The sequence below is a fragment of the Hirundo rustica genome, chromosome 18, assembly GCF_015227805.2.
Source record: "Hirundo rustica isolate bHirRus1 chromosome 18, bHirRus1.pri.v3, whole genome shotgun sequence".
NCBI lineage: Eukaryota > Metazoa > Chordata > Aves > Passeriformes > Hirundinidae > Hirundo > Hirundo rustica.
The window spans coordinates 8319533-8340367 of record NC_053467.1 but is presented as its reverse complement, the minus strand read 5'-3'; the positions used below and the strand labels follow the sequence as shown (position 1 = coordinate 8340367).

The 20835-nt window shown below is 42.7% G+C and overlaps 2 protein-coding genes and 2 non-coding genes across 6 annotated transcripts in view; 2 read left to right on the top strand and 2 right to left on the bottom strand.

The window, feature by feature from the left end:
- TEX2 (testis expressed 2) overlaps positions 1–16830 on the top strand; it is a 46011-nt gene extending 29181 nt beyond the window's left edge. For all 3 annotated transcript variants that reach the window (XM_040081601.2, XM_040081599.1, XM_040081600.2), the window contains exons 5-12: positions 962–1209; positions 2503–2652; positions 4001–4100; positions 7742–7874; positions 11497–11619; positions 13484–13693; positions 13918–14038; positions 14824–16830. In XM_040081601.2, coding sequence (XP_039937535.1) covers positions 962–1209; positions 2503–2652; positions 4001–4100; positions 7742–7874; positions 11497–11619; positions 13484–13693; positions 13918–14038; positions 14824–14946 — 1208 coding nt within the window. In that variant the 3' untranslated portion in view covers positions 14947–16830. The remainder of the gene's footprint in view (positions 1–961; positions 1210–2502; positions 2653–4000; positions 4101–7741; positions 7875–11496; positions 11620–13483; positions 13694–13917; positions 14039–14823) is intronic.
- An 847-nt stretch (positions 16831–17677) lies between these two features.
- On the bottom strand, positions 17678–17807 carry LOC120761155 (small nucleolar RNA SNORA76). The gene has a single exon (XR_005703567.1). It is a non-coding gene; the product is annotated as a small nucleolar RNA SNORA76 (small nucleolar RNA).
- A 167-nt stretch (positions 17808–17974) lies between these two features.
- LOC120761153 (small nucleolar RNA SNORD104) lies at positions 17975–18037 on the bottom strand. The gene has a single exon (XR_005703565.1). It is a non-coding gene; the product is annotated as a small nucleolar RNA SNORD104 (small nucleolar RNA).
- A 1908-nt stretch (positions 18038–19945) lies between these two features.
- ERN1 (endoplasmic reticulum to nucleus signaling 1) overlaps positions 19946–20835 on the top strand; it is a 32675-nt gene continuing 31785 nt past the window's right edge. The window contains exon 1 of the mRNA XM_040081680.2: positions 19946–20050. Coding sequence (XP_039937614.1) covers positions 19979–20050 — 72 coding nt within the window. The 5' untranslated portion in view covers positions 19946–19978. The remainder of the gene's footprint in view (positions 20051–20835) is intronic.

Genomic DNA, 20835 nt, shown 5'->3' with positions numbered 1-20835 from the left:
TTTTATTTGAATACACTGTTTTTCAGTGGCTGTAATAACTCCTGTCATAGTTGTAAGGCTTAATTGTTCAGTCTCTACTTTTTCTGTATGTTAGAACTGATGTCAATATTTGCAGTATTAGACTCAATTCTCTTATTATTTGTTTTTCCTCCTCCATCCCTCCTTCTTCTCTAGTTTTCTGTAAAGAATAGAGCTTTCTCAGGGTTAGTGTCACAAGCAAACACATTTCTCTGTTTAAATCCTGTACTAATATATCTATGAATATATCTATATATATATCTGAAGCAACAAACATTAGTCTATCATATTGATCAATTGTTGGAAATACTAATTTAAACCCATCTTCTGAAACAATTTTAAACCTGAATGACTCATGCTTTTCTGTCTTTATTCTCTAAGAAGCTTTTTCAAAAATTAGTTAATGTTGTTGCTTCTGGCATATAACTTCTTGAAATGCAAATGCAAAATTAATAGCTAATTAAAATTCTAATAGTTACATGCTTTTGACAGTCCTAATTGTAACTGCCTATGATTGGATTAGGAAAAAAAGAAACAAACAACTTCAGTCATAGGTGCATTTCAATCACCTGACTTTTATTTTAGGCATTCCCCAGCAGGGCTGTTGGGCATTCTGCCATGTGTTATACATGTGTGAGTGTCCATATTTAAATATGCTATTGATCAGCTGACTCCTCCAGTCCCACACCCTGCTGAGTGCTGAATCATAGCAAATACTGGCTAATTTGGGTATAGGACCAACTAAACACACAGCAGTAGAATTTACTTTTAGCCTTTGCAATAAAGTATCACGCTGGTCTTTTTTCAGGAGAAATATTTGTGGAATAAATTTGTTCCTTTAAAGTTTGATGATGGTGTTTGTGGTATTTGGCTGTCAGATTTGTTCTCTGTTAAACAGAGAACAAATTATTCTTTTATTATTCTTTATTCCTTTGAATTTTAGGGGTGCTGCCAGCACACAGTAGAACTGACAGTCAGTCTGGAGTTCTCACACACAGCCGGAACAGCAGCAAGGGGAGTGCAGAAGAAATCACATCCCAGCCAAAGCACAAGGACCTGGCTGGCAACGTGAGGCAGAAAATGCTTCTGGACTACAATATTTATATGGCAAAGTGTGTTCCACAAGAAAAGAAAAGCCCTTCAGGTAGTCCAGTCCTCAGTGCAGACAGCAGCCCTACAGCTGGGAAAAAGGTAATGCTTGTGCTCCAAGGGAACAGTGAACGGTGTCTGTAGCGCTTACTAATCCTTCGGCCTCCTGGACTGCATTTGAGTCACTCTTAGTGAATAGAACCTTAATAATAATTACAACACTCATAATAAACACATCTTTAATGTTAAGCATGTCCTCTGTTTGTTTAAAGCTGTAATTCATATCATCATCTTTGTTTCCAGACTTCCATACAATACCCAGAAAAGAGAATAGGAGGCCGTGGTGTAGTGAATGAATAAGCACTTCTTGTGTTCCCCCAGGAAAAAATGTCCTAGCCCCCAGCCACTCCTGAAGCTGTGATGGATTTGCTGCTGAATCTGGCACGTGTCAGGAGTCATTCTATAAATAGATGAGCAGTGCTGGCAGGAACCTGCGTCACAGCAGAGGCTCCTCACCAGGCGTCCCGGCAGAGCCAGGCTGCAGCCCTTGCAAGCAGTGGCTGCCAGGAGATGATGTTCAGAGCTGCAGCATCTACCTGCCTGTCTTAGAAAGCACTGCCTTTCTGCTAGCTGCAGGAGTTCTGCCTGGAATGATGGAGGGTGGTGAATTATTCTGTCATTGCAGGCACTTCATATGTTGTGTTTCCTTCATGGAAACTTCCTGTTTTGTTGTGGTAGTGTGCGTACACACCCAGAATTATTTCAGCTGCCTTGGCTTTTGTGTGTGTAGTCAGTGATGCAGCATCTGAAGGTATAATATTTCCAGGTGTTTTGAGATGGTTCTCAAGGAAACCAAGACAGAATTCTCTTGGACTGTAAACAAAACCTTCAGTGCAGCAGAGGGAAAAACACAGTTTCCTGAATCCTATATGCAAACACTGCAAGGAGGAGTGTGATTCCCTGTACTGTGTTTATCATCTATTTCTGAACTGGATGTAAGGTTCTAATTTTTTGATAAAACAAAGGAAGAGTGGAGTACCTGTTCTTCCAGATCTGGCAAGAGAGAGTATCTCTTACTGCAAACACATGTATAAGTCTACCCACTCTGGGTTTATCTGCTTTTTCTGCCAGAGGTTAAATTACATACAACTTTCTCATTTCATTGCCAGAGGTCAATCTATATCTGTGTGGTCTCATTCCCTCTGCTGCATGTCAGGACGATGACAGGCTCGTGGCAGCCCAGCTGATGTGTTTGTAAAGCTGCTCCCTGGGCTGAGCATTTGGTGTTCTGAGCTGACCCAGGCTCTTAACACTGAACTTCCTGTATAAGTCAGGCCTTTTCTGCCCTTATTTTATCGAATTGAAAGAGCTGAATAATCTACTTTATATTTTCAGTTGCCAGATGCCAATGTGGAAGCTGAAGAAGAAGAACAGGAGGCCTGGGTGAATGCTCTGCTTGGAAGAATATTTTGGGATTTTTTGGGAGAGAAGTATTGGTCTGATCTAGTGTCAAAGAAGATCCAAATGAAACTTAGCAAAATAAAGGTACTTGATCTGGAGGCTTGCATTATACATTCCTTGTGGAGGAAATGAAACACAGTCTTTGAGTTTTAAAATAGTACAAGAAAGACTTACTTCACATTTACATGTAAAAGGCAATAAATGTGCTACGGAATGGCAGTTCCGTTTCTGATGGATCTCAGCGTGTTAACTTTGCTGCTTCTGTTTAAAATGAACTACAGCTGGATTGGCTATTTGTATCTGTCAAATTTTTATGTAAAAATTACAGTAGTATTTAATGTAAAGTATTTACATTAGGGATGAGTAGAACTGCATATAAATGAGGAAATCTGAAAAACCGTAGATTGCTTTTAAGGTAGAGGACATCAGGGAGCCACAACTGTAATGTGTTCCTGTTAACTTCAGACATAAACTACTTGCAGGAGGTCGGTGGGGAGCAATAGTTATGGAAAAAGCTCTGTGGGGTGACAGGACACAGCTTCCATCAGCTGCACCATCTCAGGTGTGGTGCTTTTGAGTGACTTGGCAGTTCCCTTTCTGTAACCCTTCTGAGCAGCAGCAGATCATCACAGGCCTTCAGCTCCTGATGTCTGGGGAGGAGTTTGCCTGTTCCTAAAGGCAAAGGAGGTTGTTGTCTTGCTGACAAAAGCTTGGAAATTTAGCTGCCAGCACCAGCTGTGAGATAGTGCTGCCTTTGCTCTGGGAAATAATCAGTAGCCTAATTCTGCCCCGTCTGCTTCCACAATTGTGACAGCAGGGTACCCAGACATCTTCAGTGGAAAGACTGGGACTGGGGGCTGGATGTATTTTTTGCTGTGTCAAAGCAGTGTCAGTTCACAGGAGATACGTCTCCTGTCAATCAGAAATATTTAATAGATACCCAAATCGTGATTCTGTGCCTCTGTTTTTCTAAAACTATGATACAGGTTTAAAAGATAATGTTCCATGAAAGAATTTGCCAAAGATAAAAGAAGCTGAGACACTGATAAAAACATCAGTGATAAAATATATGACTGAAGTTAAAATTCAAAGAAGTCTTTGGTTTTTATTCACAGTGAAATGGGATTTACACTTCATTCTTGAGCTTTTTACATACTTTGACTAAAAAGCATGCTGATGGTTTAAGGTCAGCATCTAAACTTCAGCATCAATTTAAAAACAAGTTCAGATGCCCAATCTCTCCTTAAAAAGTTTTGAAACTGGCAGCTGTGAAATTCAAGAATAGTAAGACATTTGTGCAATTTCTTTTGTGTTCTTTCACTGGTGACAATGCAGCTCAGTCCATTCCTTAAGTTTAATGAGCTTTCTTCTCTCAGGAAACTTGTTTAGTTCCATAACATGTATTAGATTTTTTTATATTCTGTCCTTCTAGCTGCCCTACTTCATGAATGAGCTGACTCTGACTGAGCTTGACATGGGGATAGCAGTGCCCAAGATCCTTCAAGCCTTCAAACCTTCTGTTGATCACAGAGGTAAAATACAAAAAACCTGCTGGTGTTGCCTTTGTGTCTGGGGAGAACAAAATGTTGATCTGTTTATCTTGTGCATGTTTTAGGTATGTGGGATAAGATAGTTCTGAGATACTCAGGGGTCTTTATCTCAGGCTCAGTGTAAATGTAATTTTTTATATATGGAATTGTTATCATGTCTTTCCATAGGAGATAATTACTGAACTAAACTAAAATTTGCATGCAGCAGAGATGCAGACATCTGATAGTGTCACGGACTGCAGAGAGCAATGCACATCTCCTTGAGACAGATCTGCTTCTGTAGCATAGGAGAAAACAGGTTGGCTCTCCAAGAGAAGCTGTTCTGAAAATAGGGATTCAGAAAATATAGTTGTAATAACTTAGAATGCAAGCATACAGTGTTGCTTTGAAAATAAACTTCAAAATACAGGATCATTTTATCTCCTTAGTATTAAATACAGCTTTTTCTTTAAAGCTGGATGACTTTCATACTGCTGCTTTATGAGTTAGAACTGTTTGTTTTCTGTTCCTTCTGGCTTGCATATGATCACTCATAATTAAGTAACATGAGTATCACTCATAGGATACTCATGTTGCTTAATTAGTCTTGCGAAAAAGAAAAACTTGGAATAATGCTTTTTAGCTTCAAAAGCATTTGTTCTACACATTGAGGAGAGCTAGATGCCGTCTAAGATACAATCAGAGCAGTTTTTAATTCAAATTGTATCAGAGTTTCTCCACTCAATGTGGAGAAAATTCCAATTGGCCTAAAGAGAGATATTTCCTTGGAAGATTTGGTGTGGTGTCGCCTGACCTTTGCAAAAATACCAGATGTGTGGACTTTAGGAGGAGATTAATAATCTTTAATGCTAAAAACTTCGTGCCACTAACTAAAAGCATAAGGACAGTAAGTGCTAACCTTTCCCTCATAAAACTGAACAAAACAGACTTTGGGGGAGGAATAAAATCCTCTTGGACATGCATTAGTTAACTCTGCCTTTTGTATCCAAATACTATTGTTTGCCCTTATCTGCTTGAGACTTGAAACTCTTTGGGGAAAAGCCTTATCTATAACACACTGGGTGCTTTGCTCTCAACTTTTCCAAAGAATATTTTCCACTGAGCTTTATAAACAAAGCGTGTTTGAAAAGAGCAAACTGTTTGGTCATCATGAGGAACAAAATCTGTCTTTTTAAGAGAAATAAGAGTTGAATAGATGGAATAAGCTGGAGTGCAGTCGGTATTTGGGGAACTAAAGCACATTGCTGCTGCTTCTTATGCTTCATGTGTGGGACAGCAGGTTCTGCACAGTGCTTGGGAAGTCCTCCACTGTTCTCAGTTCAGTGGTTGCACCATTGGTGGAAGTTTGGAGTTACAGAACAAAGGAAAACTTAAAAAAATCTTTACATGAGTGACGCTTGTGAAGTGGTTTCGTAGTTTCTTTTCAATCAGGCTTTCCTTTCAGGGTTCTTGTCAGTGTGTTTCCCTTCGCCTTCATTTAAACGTTTTGTGAATTCCTTTCTCTCTTCCCATAACTTCAGTTGTAACCAAGAGCTGTAGTTCTAAATCATGAGATGGGATTTAGGAGCCACTGAACACCTGGCTTCAATTAATTGCTGAAACAGCAATGAGATCAATTAGTTCCTTCAGTTTCTTATTCAGTTAAACTGTGACAAGCAAACATTTATGGTAGGATTTCTGATTCTTTTAACTTCTTCCATACTGTTGAATGATGTGTGAACTCTTAGGGCTTTTAGGAGCTTGCAGTGAGTAATTACTGGAATAGCTTGTTCTGTTTTTATACTTAAAAGGACATAAACAAGGGGTTGATAATTAGAAATGCTTCTTTTCATAAAATTAAATGTATTTCTTGGTAAGTTGGCCTGTGGGTAAATGCCTTGGTCTGTTGGGGAATGTGGGGAAAAAAGCCCCTATAGTTTCAGGGCAGTATCCAGAATGAACACTTCTAAGTTTTGGGGGTTTTTAGTAAGTGTTTGAGGCCATCATTTGAAGTAGCCTTTTGTGAGGCTTTAAAGCTTTCACAGTAATGAATTCTGATGTGCTTTGTTTCATCTATACTTTTTTTTTTTTTTAACCAATGCTTGATTACAAAGAAAGTACTTTTTTTATTATATGTCTATTCTAATTAACTAAATTTGTTAACAGACAATGTTGGAAAAAAATCTTGTTTCTGTTAATACAGTCCTGCTTGGGTGACAGCATATGCTGTGGCCTTTACTGTAATTTTGTCAAGGGTAGAGAACCAGAAAATGGAATAAATTGTACCATCTGCCCAATTCTTCACTCCCTCTCCCGCCCTATTTTCCCCCCTGGAAAAAGTGTACAAACATCTTCTGGTCAGAAGGAATTTTCCCTCTCAGTAATGGCATCCTTTACTTAATTTGATCTGCTGTTAAAATGATATTGATGATTGAGTTCTGCTGACTCATTGATTATCCAAAAAGTCTCTTAAGCTGTTTTCATGTGTTTTATGATCTTACTGATACTTTCCTAACTGTAAAGAGAAAAAAAAAAAAATCCTTATAAGCTTGTGTTTGAGTTCTTGTGTTTGGTTTTTAGAACAGTGTCAGAAAAAATGTGATGGAGAAAGAGTTATTTGGGTTTGGAAAGCACCAACTTGCCTTCATCCTGCTTCCAGCATGGAACCTCACAGGGTGCTGGTGACCAGGTCTTTGGGAGCTGCCTGGATTTCTGTTACCACAAATGGGTGGGATTATGATAAGGATATGGTTTTGCAGAAAAGAAAACAGTAGTTCTTTATAACTGATAAAGTGTGACTTTTCTAGAACAATAAAACACAAAGAGTAGTTACCATTTGTCCTGGTTTCAGTTTTATTCACCATTAATCGCTTCCAAATAAGTAAATAAAAGTGGAATGGGTCAGTGGTTGATGTGCCAGGTACTGGTGAGGGACTGTTGTGTGCAGCTGCAATATCTGGAAATGGAAGATGTATAATGTTGTTTAGTGGTGTCTGTTTTCTAACCTCTGGATGACAAATACCCACAGCTTTGGTGCAGCCTGTCATTTAAAAGGCTTGAGCTAATCTTAAGGTATTCCCAGGACAATTCTTCCGGAGATTGCAAAAAGCAAATAGTTTGCACAGACAATAGGATTTAACTTAATATTGCACATCTAGAATTGTCTAGGTAATGACCCTGTTTACACTGAATCATAAAAGAATGCCTGTAGCTCAGTTACTGAGGGAACCCTCTCATAGATCTTCAGTACACCGCTGGCAGAACAAGAGGCAGCAGGTTGTGGTGTGAGAAGCAGCATTGCTCTGGGATTTCAGGTTGTGCTTCACTTGGACAGCATCAGTGATGTAGAGGAGCGTCCCCATCGCTGCTTGGCTCGGAGCAATGCTGTAAATAGTTTTGAAGTGAATCCCTGAGGGTATTCTATTTCCTTTATCTCATTTCACATCTCTGAAGCAGTTTAGGTGTGTGTAAATCACAGTGCTTTTTTTTAGACCATTAGCTGCACTCACTGCTCCCTTTCAGAGTGTGGCTTGGATTTATATCTGGCTTTGTTCCACGAGCTTAATGTGATCAGAAAACTGGCTTTGTGATTGCTGGCTTTGTGATTGCTCTTCAAGTGACATCTTTTCTGTTGTTTATTGTAGGACTGTGGGTTGATTTGGAAATGTCCTACAATGGATCTTTTCTAATGACCCTGGAGACCAAGATGAACTTGACCAAACTTGGTAAAGAGCCGCTTGGGGAAGCGTTTAAGGTTGGCGAGATCGGCAGGGAAGGGTAAGGGATGGCAATGGTGCTTTCGCTGTGAAAAGCTGGGATTTTCCTTGTGTATTTGCAGCTCTGGCTCTGCAGTAGAGTGAAAGGAGTTTTGGGGTTGTTTCACACAAGTGGGTGTGGAAACATGGCTTTTCTGTGCAACTTTGTTTGGTTATACTATTGATAATAATTTTAATAAAAGGCTTCCGTGGAACAATTATCTTACATATATATATTTTTTAGTTGGGTTTTAAAATGCCCTGTGACTAAAATTTAGTTTTGTCTTATGCCTGATTCGGGGTTTATCCACATAAAACTCAGACACTGGAGATACACACATGCAGAAATAAACAGGTGTAACAGGCTACTGCAGCATGGTACAGCTGCAGCTGGAAACCATGGAGTAGTAAACAATGTGGAAGGTAAACAGGCTCTAATTGTTATGTAAAGACTTTTTCAAAAGCTTTATTGCATCGTGGCAGTAATCACATCCCCGTTTTAGTCTCTGTTCTTCCTCATAGCCGTCTTCTGTTTGCCTGCTATGCCTAAGTGAAATGCCTTAAGTAGATGAACTAATTAGCAGACACCACACAGTACCTTACCTCCTTGGTGTTTGTGCTTTCCCTCTCATTTTTGCCATGTTTGGATGTCATCCATCTGTCCATTTGTATTAACCCAGTGAGTGGCACCTATCAAACATCCATCCCTGGATGGATCCTCTCCCAGCTCTGGAGTCCATTTTTTTTTTTGTGCTGTTTTCTCTTTGTACTTAAGAAATCTACAGGTCCTGAACAGTAGGTGGTCTCTGATTTAATGTACAACCACTACAAATCAAGGAAATAGCTTCTAAATCTGGTCATTTGTTCAGCTATGAACAAAACAGTATGGTCTTTCACAATTAAGATACTCGATGCTCTGTGTACTCACGTTGTAGCTCTGACCATTTATTCTGGGATATCTTGAAGTAATACTTAGAGCAGCTCTATATTTCTGTGCAGTCATGACAAGAAAATAAATGTGAACAAAACTAATGGCTGAATGATCTCATATACTGGTAGAAATTCAGAGGATTTAAATTTGACCTAGATTCTCGTTGTCGCTGCTTGAAATAAGTATTTCTGAATTTACATCACTATAACTGGTAGGTGTGAATTTTTCAAAATCCCTTTAATCCTGCCTCCCCAAAAAATGGGGGCTAGAGGAGGAAACATCTACACAAATCAAATTCTTGCTTTTTTTCCTCACCCCTTCAGGATTTTCTTTGTGTATTTTCCTATCTGTTCAGTGCAGGAACAGCCTCAGAAATAATTAGTGAACACTCTGATTCATATACAAAAATCAGGTTGCTGCTGGCTGAGCAATAGGCCTCCAGCAAAGCAGATTTAAGTGCCTGTAGCCAAGCAACCAATTACTTGAAGGTATCAGCATTTACTGCATTGCTCCCTGCACAGGGCTGGGATGTTCCAAAGCCCAGGACCAGGTAGCACCTTTACATAAAGAGCAGTCTAATATATTCTAGTTTGGATGAGGGTTCTTTCATTGCTTGTTTGGTTTTTTTTCCCTTAAAAAACGTGCATATTAAATAAATTAAGGACTGAAAAGTATAGAACAGTTTGATTCTCATCTGTGCCTTCCAGTGTGTTAATTTTAATTCCGCTGGCTTTTTAAATTATCAGTTGACAATCGCTGTGACAAATCAAATTACTCCGCATGTGCTTGCATCCACGGTCACGTTGTCAGTGATGCATGTTGGCTGCTGAGCTCATTTCTGGCCCTTACAAGCTCAGAACAAACCATCTCTTGAGTTGCAATAACCACAAAGCGGTGTGAGAAAGGCACCTACTCATCCAGAGAGAGGGGACTGGGGGGAACAGCTCTGGGTTTAACTGTGCCTCTTGTCAGTGTAAAGCAAGACAAACGGGTCACTGTTGCACTTGCTGTTTGAAATGGAAGTGAAGTGTGCTGAGACACAGTCTGGTAGTGCTGTCTTGTGTGCCCTCCCAGGAAAATGCTGCTCTCAGAAAGGGTAGGAAACGATTTAATTGCCAGTTTTATAAAATAAATACATTATAGTTTCTGCTAAATAGGAGATGAGGCAAAAGCAGGCGGGTTCATCCAAAGTTAGTGCAGCTTCATCACCTATCAGTCCTTTTGGCTTTGTTGAACCACATAAAAACAAACTGACAAATGGCAATTCATAAAATAGTGTGCAATCTTTACAGGAACGATCCAGTAGCTCCAAAGTGATTTTTTTTTTTTCTGCCAATGTTTGTGCCATATAAATGGTCCATTGTATACAGAGCTCCCCTGAAATCTCACTCAAGCTTATGTATTGTTGTTTTGTTTAATGCGAGGAAATCCTGTGGTCTGAGCCACTTGGTGCTTGTGAGGCACTTCAGAGGACCCCTTCAACTAGGAAATAAAACATCTTCTTGTGAGAAGGTGACACCTTGGAAAGACCCGAGAATGCCCTGAAACACTTAGAGCTGGGTGCTACAACGTGCACAGGAAAGAGAAGTGAGGTCACACCCTGGTGTAGTTCGAATCTGACCTAAAAATGTGAATTTCTGTGAGGAGCAGCTCCAGCACTGCTATTTGGGGCAGTGACAGGCACCACCCACCACCCCCACGTCCCTGGGGAGGTGGCTCCGTTTGCTTTGCTCCTTCACTCCTCTGCAGGTACAAAATGCTGCTCTGCATAGGAAGAGCTTTGTGATTCTGATTCCACAGCCTGGGTAGGAAATGCTTTGGTGTGGGCAGGTCCTGGGATCACTGCTCCAGTGGGGAAGGAATCTTGTGCACTCTGAGCTGCACCTGAGCTGTCCCTTTGCATTAGGACTTCAAGCAGCAACCCCCAGTTTGTCGTGTGTACAGAATAACAGGCAGTGGCCTCAGTCCATGCCCTGTGTGGTTATTAATGCTTCAAATACATTTCCAAGAACACACAAAAAGAAAGAAGACACAGCTATAAAGTGTATTCTGAACTTGCTGTAGAGTATTATATTCCTGGGTATAGTCCCTAGGGCTAAAGCCATATGCTTTTGGAGCCTGTGTTGTGTAACTGTTTCAGGCTCTTGCATTCAGTAGCGATCTGTTAATTCTGAAGTGTAGCCACTGTATCCTTCTCTCATTTAAATCCGTTTAAAAGATTTGAAATTTTTCTCGTGATTGTTTATGTAAAATCTTCCACAGTTTAAGTCTAGGAATTAGCCACTACTATGTGGTATTTTGTACCCGAAGGGCAACATTTGTTTATTACTTCACTTTTTTCCCCCACAACGTTCAAACAAAATGATTTGTGCAACCCTAATTCTGCTCAACTCATGGAAAACCATGAGCAGCAACAGAGATGCTTCCAAATGCATTTAGAATAATCTCCACATTTGATTTGAATATGTAGAATAGCCACCCCCGTGCCAGCCTCTTTCATGAAGGATTATGTTCCACTGGGGAAAACAGAATTCTGTTTTGAAAGCTGGTTCTGCCAGAATGGCTTCAGAGTGGTTTTGGTTTTGTTCTTTTAGATGGCATTTATAAAAGAGGAGAGGGGGCAGTTCAGAAACTTGTCATGTCAGCCAAAGCTGTACAGGATGAATGGCTATTTAAGGATATTACATTTGACCTGGAAATTGCATTGTTTCAGTTTCAGGCCAAGGGCGTATTGTCTTGCAGACAGCGATGAGGAATCCTCCAGCGCTGGCTCTTCGGAGGAAGACGATGCTCCTGAGCTGGCAGGAGAGAAGCAGGTGACCCCAGGAGCAGAAGGGTGAGCTGTTTGTTAATCCTTCCCTCCCCCCACGCCTGCTCCCTGGTGCCAGTCCCCCAGAATGGCAGAGTGTGAGTGTGTCCAAGCAATCCCAGTCGCCCTTTGCCAGGGCAGAGGGCAGCAGTGGAGCCCTGTTCAGCCCAGCCCTGCAGGGACTGCTCCCAGCTGCCCTGGGCACCTCCCAGCCCCTTCTCTGCTGGGTTGCTGGGGGGCCAGAGCAGCTCTGGGGACCTTCCCCCGTGTGTCCTACCTGGTAGCAGAGCCAAGAACAGGATTTTGTGTGAGAACTTGAAACCCTCTCTATGCAGTATTACCCCTACACTGATCCTGCCAATGCCTTATTTCCAGGGTTCCATTTTCTTTAAGAAAACAACTGTTACTCAAGCCTGGTTTTCTTGCTCACTTCTGTGTTCTTGGTTTTGTTGTTTTGTTTTTTTTTTTTTCCTTGAGGGCTTCATGTGTCTGAGCTGTGCAATACTGCCCTCTGATGCTGTGCATGGATCTCAGAGAAAATTTCCCGACATCAGTGATGCCACATCGTTTCTTGTTTTGGCTACAGCTCTGATTTTTTGCTTTCTGCATCTGATTGCAATTCTGCCCTGCAATGAGAAAGCTGAATGTCTGAGACAATCACAATGGTTTTTATGTCTGAACATATCTTAAGTGATTTTTACAGTGAATATACCAGAAGACTCATGACTTATTCAAAATGTTCCAGAGAATTTTGGTATTTTACTCTTGAACACTTTGGAAAATTGTGTGGAGTTGTTTGAATTACTGCAATTGATGCATTCCATATCTTCTTGAAATTCATAGATTGTATAAAGAATTCTTTATCAAGAGGACAGAGGGAGAGTGAAGAATCTTAATGTAAAATACTGAAAGAACTTTCTTACACCTGTTAAAAATCTGCATTACTACCACTATAGAATCTGATGGGAGAACATCTTCTTTCTCTGAGTAAAGATACAGCTAGTATAAAATCCCAAAGTCGAATTTTATTTACCTTTTTTATACCAGCTGAACAGGTTTTTGTCTTACGTTGTGCTAAGGACAAAACTGTAGAAGTTTGTGTAAGAATAATTTTATTTTTTTCCCAGGATAGGAAAATGTCATTTCCTTAGGAAGGTTATCTCTGCTACATAACACCAAGAGCCACAATTAGACATGATATAGTGTGTGGAAAATACCAAATGTGCTATTTTTGGAGTGTGTGTTTCCAACATGAGATAGGGGTAAGAAAATACATATTTAGCCCTTAAAGCGTCTGCTTCAAAAGCCAGGAATGCTGTCTGACACAATTGCCAGGAAAAACCCACTTTCTGCAGACACACTTAACCATTTTTGGAATATCATTCCACCCACTGCCAAAAATGTTTTCCTCTTCTTTTTCAGCATCCTTATACTTGGAAATGCTACAGTACCTTAAAATTAAACCATTTTTGTTCAGCACACACAGGTCAGTAATTAGACACAATGGTTCAGCCTTCTGTGCTGATGATTTGTGCACATCTTGATGCATCAGTGTCTTGACAGTTTTTTTGGAATGGCGGTAGACAAGTTGTCACTTCTCATGCCAGTTCGCTGGCACAAATGATCTAAGTGTATTTGCAGTTTTAAAAAATGCTGTGTTTCCAGTGCCATCTGGGAAGGAGCGTTCAGACTGAAGAGTTTCAAACAGACACTTGTAGCTGACAGAATACAGCTGCTGGGTGCAGGCCCTGGGACATACTGCTTGGCCACGTATCTGTTCAGAATTTTTATATCAAAAACTTTAATGGATTTTCTATTTAAATCATGTCTTTCTTAGCAAATGATCTTCTTAAACCTATTTTGATGTCCTTTTTCTGTTCTCTATCTAAAGGTATGTTGGAGGACATCGGACAAGTAAAATCATGAGAATTGTGGATAAAATTACAAAGTCAAAATACTTTCAGAAAGCAACAGAGACTGAGTTTATTAAGAAGAAAATTGAAGAGGTCTCCAATACTCCACTGCTGCTAACAGTTGAAGTACAGGAGTGCAGAGGAACACTAGTGATTAACATTCCACCTCCACCCACTGACAGAATATGGTAAGAGGAGCTCAGAGCAGAGCTGGGCACTGTTTCAGGTGTGCTACACAAGGGATTGTGGTTAAGAAAATGGTAAAAGCCTGGCTCAGGTGGGTGCTGGGCAAGGTGCAGTTCAAATTAATTGTAACTGAGGTAGGAACTGTTACTAAGAGAAAATTGTTACAGGTTTATGTTTACTTTGTTGGGGTGTCTGTAATAAATGCTGCTCTGTGTTCTTTCCCAAGGTACGGCTTCCGAAGGCCTCCCTACCTGGAGTTAAAAGCACGGCCAAAACTTGGGGAGAGAGAAGTGACTCTGGTTCATGTAACAGATTGGATAGCAAGGAAACTGGAACAGGAGTTCCAGGTGTGTTTCCTTTACCTTCTCCTTTCATTGATGGGTGTTTAATTTTCACATGTCCCCTGTTTCATTTATAACTAATGTCCTCCACTGCTCCCGGCCAGTGGGATGGATGTTGAGAACTCAGCTGAAACTGATTGCTGGGATGGTCTCAAGACTCATGTGTAGACTTGGGTGGAAATCTGTTTTAGAGATGAAAATGACATTTCTTTCAAATAGGTACCGTAGTAAAACTTGTAGTACTCAAATAAGAACATGATCCTACATGTTCTTAGATGATAGGGGGCCAAACTGTCGCCTAAAATTAAGAACAGATAAGGCTCTATTTCCTCTTACTGCTTCCTTTAAAGTAATTTTTAAAAACTGACCATAGTGCAAAAAGGAAGAAGCCCCCTTCAAATAAATGTAGGATTTGGAATAGTGACCAGCTTGATTCTGGACCCCAACCTGTACAGTCAAGCAGAAATCAAAACCAGTTATTTTTTATTAAGTGCATTTTGAAAGTATATGGATGGGTAAGAGCTGAGAAAACAATTAGGAAAAGTTGGTGATGTTTCCTGCAGCGTCATTTTAATTGAATGAAATATGCAGAGGTATTCATATTTCTGAGTTTCATTTAGAACTGTAACACAACAGAATGGTTAGTTAATGGCCACTGCACTGACTCAGACAATGCTGAGCTTGAGAACCTTTTCTCTGTAAATGTGTTGCATTTTTTAAATTAAAATGGAAAACTAATGTTTCAAGTGATGTATGTAATATAACTTCATTTCATTGCATCTTTTTCCTAGAAAATCTTTGTCATGCCAAACATGGATGATGTCTATATTCCTTTAATGCACTCAGCCATGGATCCCCGCTCCTCCACATGCCCTCCTCAAGATCTGAGCACAGAGGCCTCTGATCAACCATGACATGTGAAGACTCTTTGCAGTTTACAGTATTATAAAAGTTACTCTCATGGTTTTATAAACTGTGCTGTAGTTCTCATCCTTAACTTGTGCCACTTTCCCCCCCTCCCAAGGACTGCCTGTCCCCTTCCTGTGTGCTTACTTGCCTGGTTATTGTTCCCGTGTACTTCAGCGACATGAAGTTCCATTCCATTAAGCCGTTGATTTATTTTTCTACTGGCTGCCATCAGGATTTTAACTGGGAGGCTGAGGTGACCTGTTCTTAGTGGGGACGGAGGAGGAACTCAAATGTAACAGATCAAGGAGCTTGTTGATGCACCTTTTGTTCAGCTTGTTTTCATGCTATGTTAATGTGCATTAAAGCACTGAAAAGTTGTTTGGCAGCAAAGGAACTGCGTGCCAAATGGAAAAAATCCTAAATAAGGAATGAATTTATAAAACTGGAAGAATATTTTTCTTTCTCAGGCAGTTGGAGGTGTAAAATGAACTGTTTTATGTTCTTTCACTTCTGCAGTCAATAGCTTGTGTCAAGCAATCGAAATACGAAATGCTTTCAGGATAAAAGAATGTAAATTGGATGTATAAGTAATATTGTGATTCAATGTGCTGTATACACATTACTTTTTTCATACAGAACTTGTGCTTTTTTTGGGGGGGAAGCAATTAGCCATAAAACACACAACTATCAGTGAAGGTGGGACTGTCAGATTTTTGTAAATGAGGAAAAAAAGTTGGTAAAGCCATGAGACCAAACCATAGCAAGCCGCCTTATAGTGAGATACAATCACCTTGGTTCCTGATTAATTCTGAATGTTTATAGACATGAGCACACACACCAAGTGTCAACACTGCACATCTCCAAGAGTAGTGACCTAACTGTGCACAGAGCCTCTTGCTGTGATGGAACACCGAGTTCTTTCTGACAGGACTGAGTTGCTGTGGGTTTACACCCAAAGCATGGGCCCAGATCCTCAGCCACAGCCCCAGAGCTGACAGCACCTGGTGCTTCTGGAAGCAGCTGTGGCTGACAGATTTTGACCCCCATGCATTGGTTTCTTGGACTTTGGGGCATAGAAGTTCAAGCATTGCAGTTGTTTGAGCCGATCATGATTAAAGACTCTTTCTGCTAATTAGTGGCCAAAATAAAAGGGGATGGGGAAACTGCCTTTTATTTGTCAGGTGTAATGAATCAAGGCTAAATGTATGCAGTAAATTCTAGGTTTGAACACTACATATCCACTCCTTAACACACGTAATATTTTTCTGATACTCAGTGTTGCCAACTGTTCATGGATGTCAGAAAATGTTTTAGTTTACAAAGAAGGTGAGTTTGGGCTCTCCTTTTATAACATGATTTTTTTTTTTTTTTTAAGTAATTTTTTAAGAAATTTTTTGTACGTTGTGTTGTCACATTTGATGTAAATCAAAATTTCCATGTATAACTTGATGATTTACCATCTCTAAATGAAACTATTATATTGAAGGTTTTTTAAACAGCACCTTGCCTGAAACAAAAGAAAACTAGCATTTAATAGATTTAAAATTAATTCTATATTTGAACACCTATTTTGGTTACTTTAATTGAAATATTAGTAGTTATATTTGTTATCTGAACTCCTCCTTGACCATTCCAGGCTGTGTAGATTCTGGGGTTTGCTGATTCTGTAGGCATTATTTGCCTTTCATGAAGTCTGCATGTGTTGTACGCAGGTCTTTTATAAGAGTTAATTTCTATGTGCAATAACTAAAGTCAAAGGACTAGATGCACTAATGTGTAAACAGATTTAGAGTTATTACACAAGATAGTCATATTGCACTTCATAAACTGTGGGTAACTACAATCTGCTTGCTTTGTTTTATTAAATAAATTTATCCCATGTCAAACTATTCAGTACATTTTATTTCTACAGCTTTGAACCACCAGCTAGTGCAACTTGTTTAAAAAACTTCATTAGAAAGGCAGCTTCCTAATGTGAGTGTGCCCTGTGCTTTTGCAGGCTTATATTATAAACATGTACTTGGGTGGTTGTGGTATGACAGCTTCAGGGTCAACCAGGGCTGAGCTCTAAAAAGAAAAGCTAAATTTAATGTTACTGTCATGAAACTAAGGTTCATCACAGCAGTTACTATTCATATGAGGAACATGCTTTAAGAACACATTTGCATACCTGGTAAAGCTGTGAAAGGATCACCAGTGGTTACAGAACAGAGCAGACACGCATGCACTTCTGCCATCTCAAAGAGCCTCGAGGAGCTTTATTATCCCTTACAGGCTGCCTAAACTCTGCCCCATTTCTGTGTGGGTACAGATCTTTTGTACCGACAGAAAATGCTTTACTTCCCGGTATTAGCATGCATTAAAAAAAGTGGCCCTTTAAAAAGCTGCAGCTTAGGGCAGTCAGATGCCGATTTTGTTTTGCGCCACGTGCACAGATGACCCCAAGCCCTGGATGCATTTCTCCTGCTTCCAAGCTGGTTCACTCAGCTGCTCTACTCCTGCAACAGCTAGGCAGGAATCCTAGACTCTTTGTTCCTTTTCTGAAAGTCCTTTTTACAACTGAACCCTGAACTACTAAAAGAAAACTACAACCGTCGCCTCGGCTGGGAACCGCGACCGCTGACCCGGCTCTGCTTCGGCCTCGCACCGCCCTCCCGGCGAGACGCGGCTCCCCTCGCAGGAAGGGCAGGCAGCAGGATCAGGAACAACCCGCGAGGGTGCCACACACTGGCAAACAAATGTCACTTGCTTTTAAAAGCACCGCCCGGGTAGGGCCGAGCAGCACCAGTTATGAACAAGCACTTCGATATAGCACCGCTGCTTGGCCGGCGGCGCCAGGCGGGCACCGCCGGGTCAAAGGCAGTGCGGGCACGCGCGGAAGAACCAGCCGGACACGTTCTGGGTGACACAGCTTTATTTACCGCAGCTCCCGGCCGCCGGTCGCCGCACAGGCCCTGCAAAACACCGAGAGAAAATGGGAGGTTACTGATGCGGAACACCCCGGCCGCCCCGCAGGGTGGACGCAGCCGGGGCGCTCAGCAGTAGTTTTGCTTCACGTATATCAGCAGTCTAACACGTGCCAAAAGACATCACCGCGGCCCGGCCTATCCCCGCCCGCTCGCTCCACTACCGCCATTGCTCTCACCTCGCTGGCCACGCCGAAGAAAGGACCCAGAAACCGCTGCGCTCTCTTTTATAGAGGGGTAAACCCCGCCCTCTTCGTTTCGTCCAATAGAATTGGGGCGTGGGGGCACGTGCTGATCTGGGTGCTATTGCGCGAGAGGGGGCGGGGCCGCGTGAGGGCGGTGGGCGGGGCGGGGCGGGGCGAGGTCAAGCCGAGGGTCTGAGGGACCTTAGTGGTTTCGTGTAGTCCCCCCCGCCGTAGGAGGTAGCTTTTTGCCTTTTCAGGAACAGTAGTGCTTTTCTCTTTCCAGTTTGTTCTAGGACTTTGTTACTGTGAAGAACAGCGCTCAGTATTAAAAATACAAAAGCTCAGGCCCCGGTCAGATCTGTCCCGGCAGAGCGCGTTCTGAGGTGGTTCCTGAGGGGAGCAGCTGGGAGCTGAGGGTGCTCACAACACTCGGCTCCCCTCCTACATCAGCCGTTTTTTTGTTTGGTTGTTTTTTTTTCCTTATCTTCTGTGAGGCCATGGGAGACACTCGTATGAAATAACTCCAGTTTGGATCTGGCACACTACAGCCTTTATACAGCAACTGATAAATTCCTCCTGTAATGTAGCAGGGTGCTGCTGCCACAGCACACACGGTGTGTTTACGGGTTTGCTTGTTCTCACATGGCACAATTTCTTAAAAGTCAAGGCCACCATAAAGAAATGCACCAGAGAACTGGAATCACAGTGCGGTTTGTAGTTCCAGCATATTTTTATGTATTCAGACTTACAGGTAATTTGTACAAGGCTCTGAGGCACTGGGTGGGATTGTTGGGGTGCCGGAGTTGAACTCAATGATCCTCGGCCCCTTCCATGTCAGGATATTCTGTGATTCTGGGTGATTATTACATCTCCTGCCCACCATCAAAGGCACTGTGGGAGCTGGTGTGTGCATATAGCATGCCCAGAACTCCGTGTGCCCTGCAGCTCCATTAGTGATATCACTGTTAAAAAGCAAACAATATGTACAAGGACAAAGTGGCTTTGTTATACAAATAGATGGCCGAACACTGGGCCTTTGCCAGGCACTCCAAAGTTACTCTCTTCTGTTTAAAGCCTCTTCCATTTGGTTCAGTACTTTTTGTGTTTCTTTTTATCTGTTCAGAGAATCCTGGACCTGCTTTTTTGTTCAAAGGGGTGTGTTGGGGCTTTTTTGCATTTATTTAAGGCCTTGCATGGCACAAGGTTAACAAGGAGCTATGCCAAATACATTTGGCATGATCTGTTCTGAAAGTACAAAATCAGTAGGAAAACAAGAATCGCAGTCATCAAGGTTGGAAGAGACCTTTAAGATCATCAAGTCCAATTGTCCAACCAGCACTACCACTGTGGCCCACAAACCATTACATATCACTCAGAGCCACATCCGGATGCCTCAAACACCTCCAGGTATGGTGACTCCACCACCCCCCTGGGGCAGCCCCTTCCAACGCCTGACCACCCAATTATTCCAGGCACGGTGGTGCGGGGGGAGGGAGGCAACTGATTGCCGCTGCCTGAATTTAGAGTTTTTTAATAAAAACAAAGCAGCAGTAGCCAGCTGCCAGCGCACCCTGCGGCTCCCCATGGGGCTGCCAGCCGAGCCCCCGAGCGAGCGGCGGCTCGGTCGGCGCTCACACGAACGGGGAGGCTCCGGCAGCAGCGCGCAGCCACGGAGCACCTCCGGCCGCCCCCGGGCCCCGGCCCCGCGGCCCCGCGGCCGCCCGGGCGGTCCCTGAGCGCGGTTCCCGGCGCGGCCCGTCCGCCCGCGGGTGACGTGCGTGTCCCGGCCGGGCGGTCCCTGAGCCCGCCCCGCCCGCCGCGGGGAGCGCCGGACGCGCCGCTCCGGAGGCAGCGCCGTGCGGGGGGTGCGGCCCCGCGGTGCAGCCATGGAGCCGCTCCGCCGCCTCCTCCTCAGCCTGGCCGCGCTGCTGCTGCTGCTGCTCCCGCCGAGGCTCGCGGTAAGCCCGGGCCCGCTGGGCCGGGGAAGGGCAGGGGCAGCCGGGGCACGGGGAGGGCCGCGGGAGGGGTGCTGGGGGGTGCTCCCGTAGGGGTTAGCGAAGGTTTGCCGGGGGTGCCCGCAGCTCGGAGGTGTCCGCAGAGCCAACACAGCTCCTGGTCCCCTGTCGCTAATGCCCTGTGCCTGTGTGCGCGCAGGCGAGGGGCTGCAGCCCCACAGGCTGACCCGGCACAACAGCCGTGTACCTGCAGCTGTGCCCCACCCGGCATGTGACCTGGACGTGTGTTATCATAATCCTCGCAATGTAAAAATACAGTTATTTTCCCACGAGGCAGTTGTAAAAAGTAGCACAGATAAACTTTTGAAACAGCAGTACAAAGAAAAAGAAACTTTTGTAAACTGAAACTATATAGATGGGTCGGGAACCAGTGATTGGTGCTGGAAGGTCTGCTCTGTCCCTTAATAAGTGAGAGGGTTTGGTTTGGTTTTTTTTTTTCTGGAAGAAAACCCACACATTGTATATGTATTGATAACCAAATACATGTGACTGGCTGTATACTCTCTATACTGTCACGGCACTTTGATAATTCTATTTCTAGAGCAAATGCAGCAATGTGCATTAAGGTACATGTAGTTGGTTGGGTTCCAAACCCACAGTTTTAAATTCAAAGGTGAAAGGCAAAGTGCACGAGTCACTGCCCTACAAAACCTCTTAAGAAATAACCGGGTGGGTTATAAGGTATTGCAATAGTGGAGCAATAAAAGTGCATGGAATAGGGAAACTGG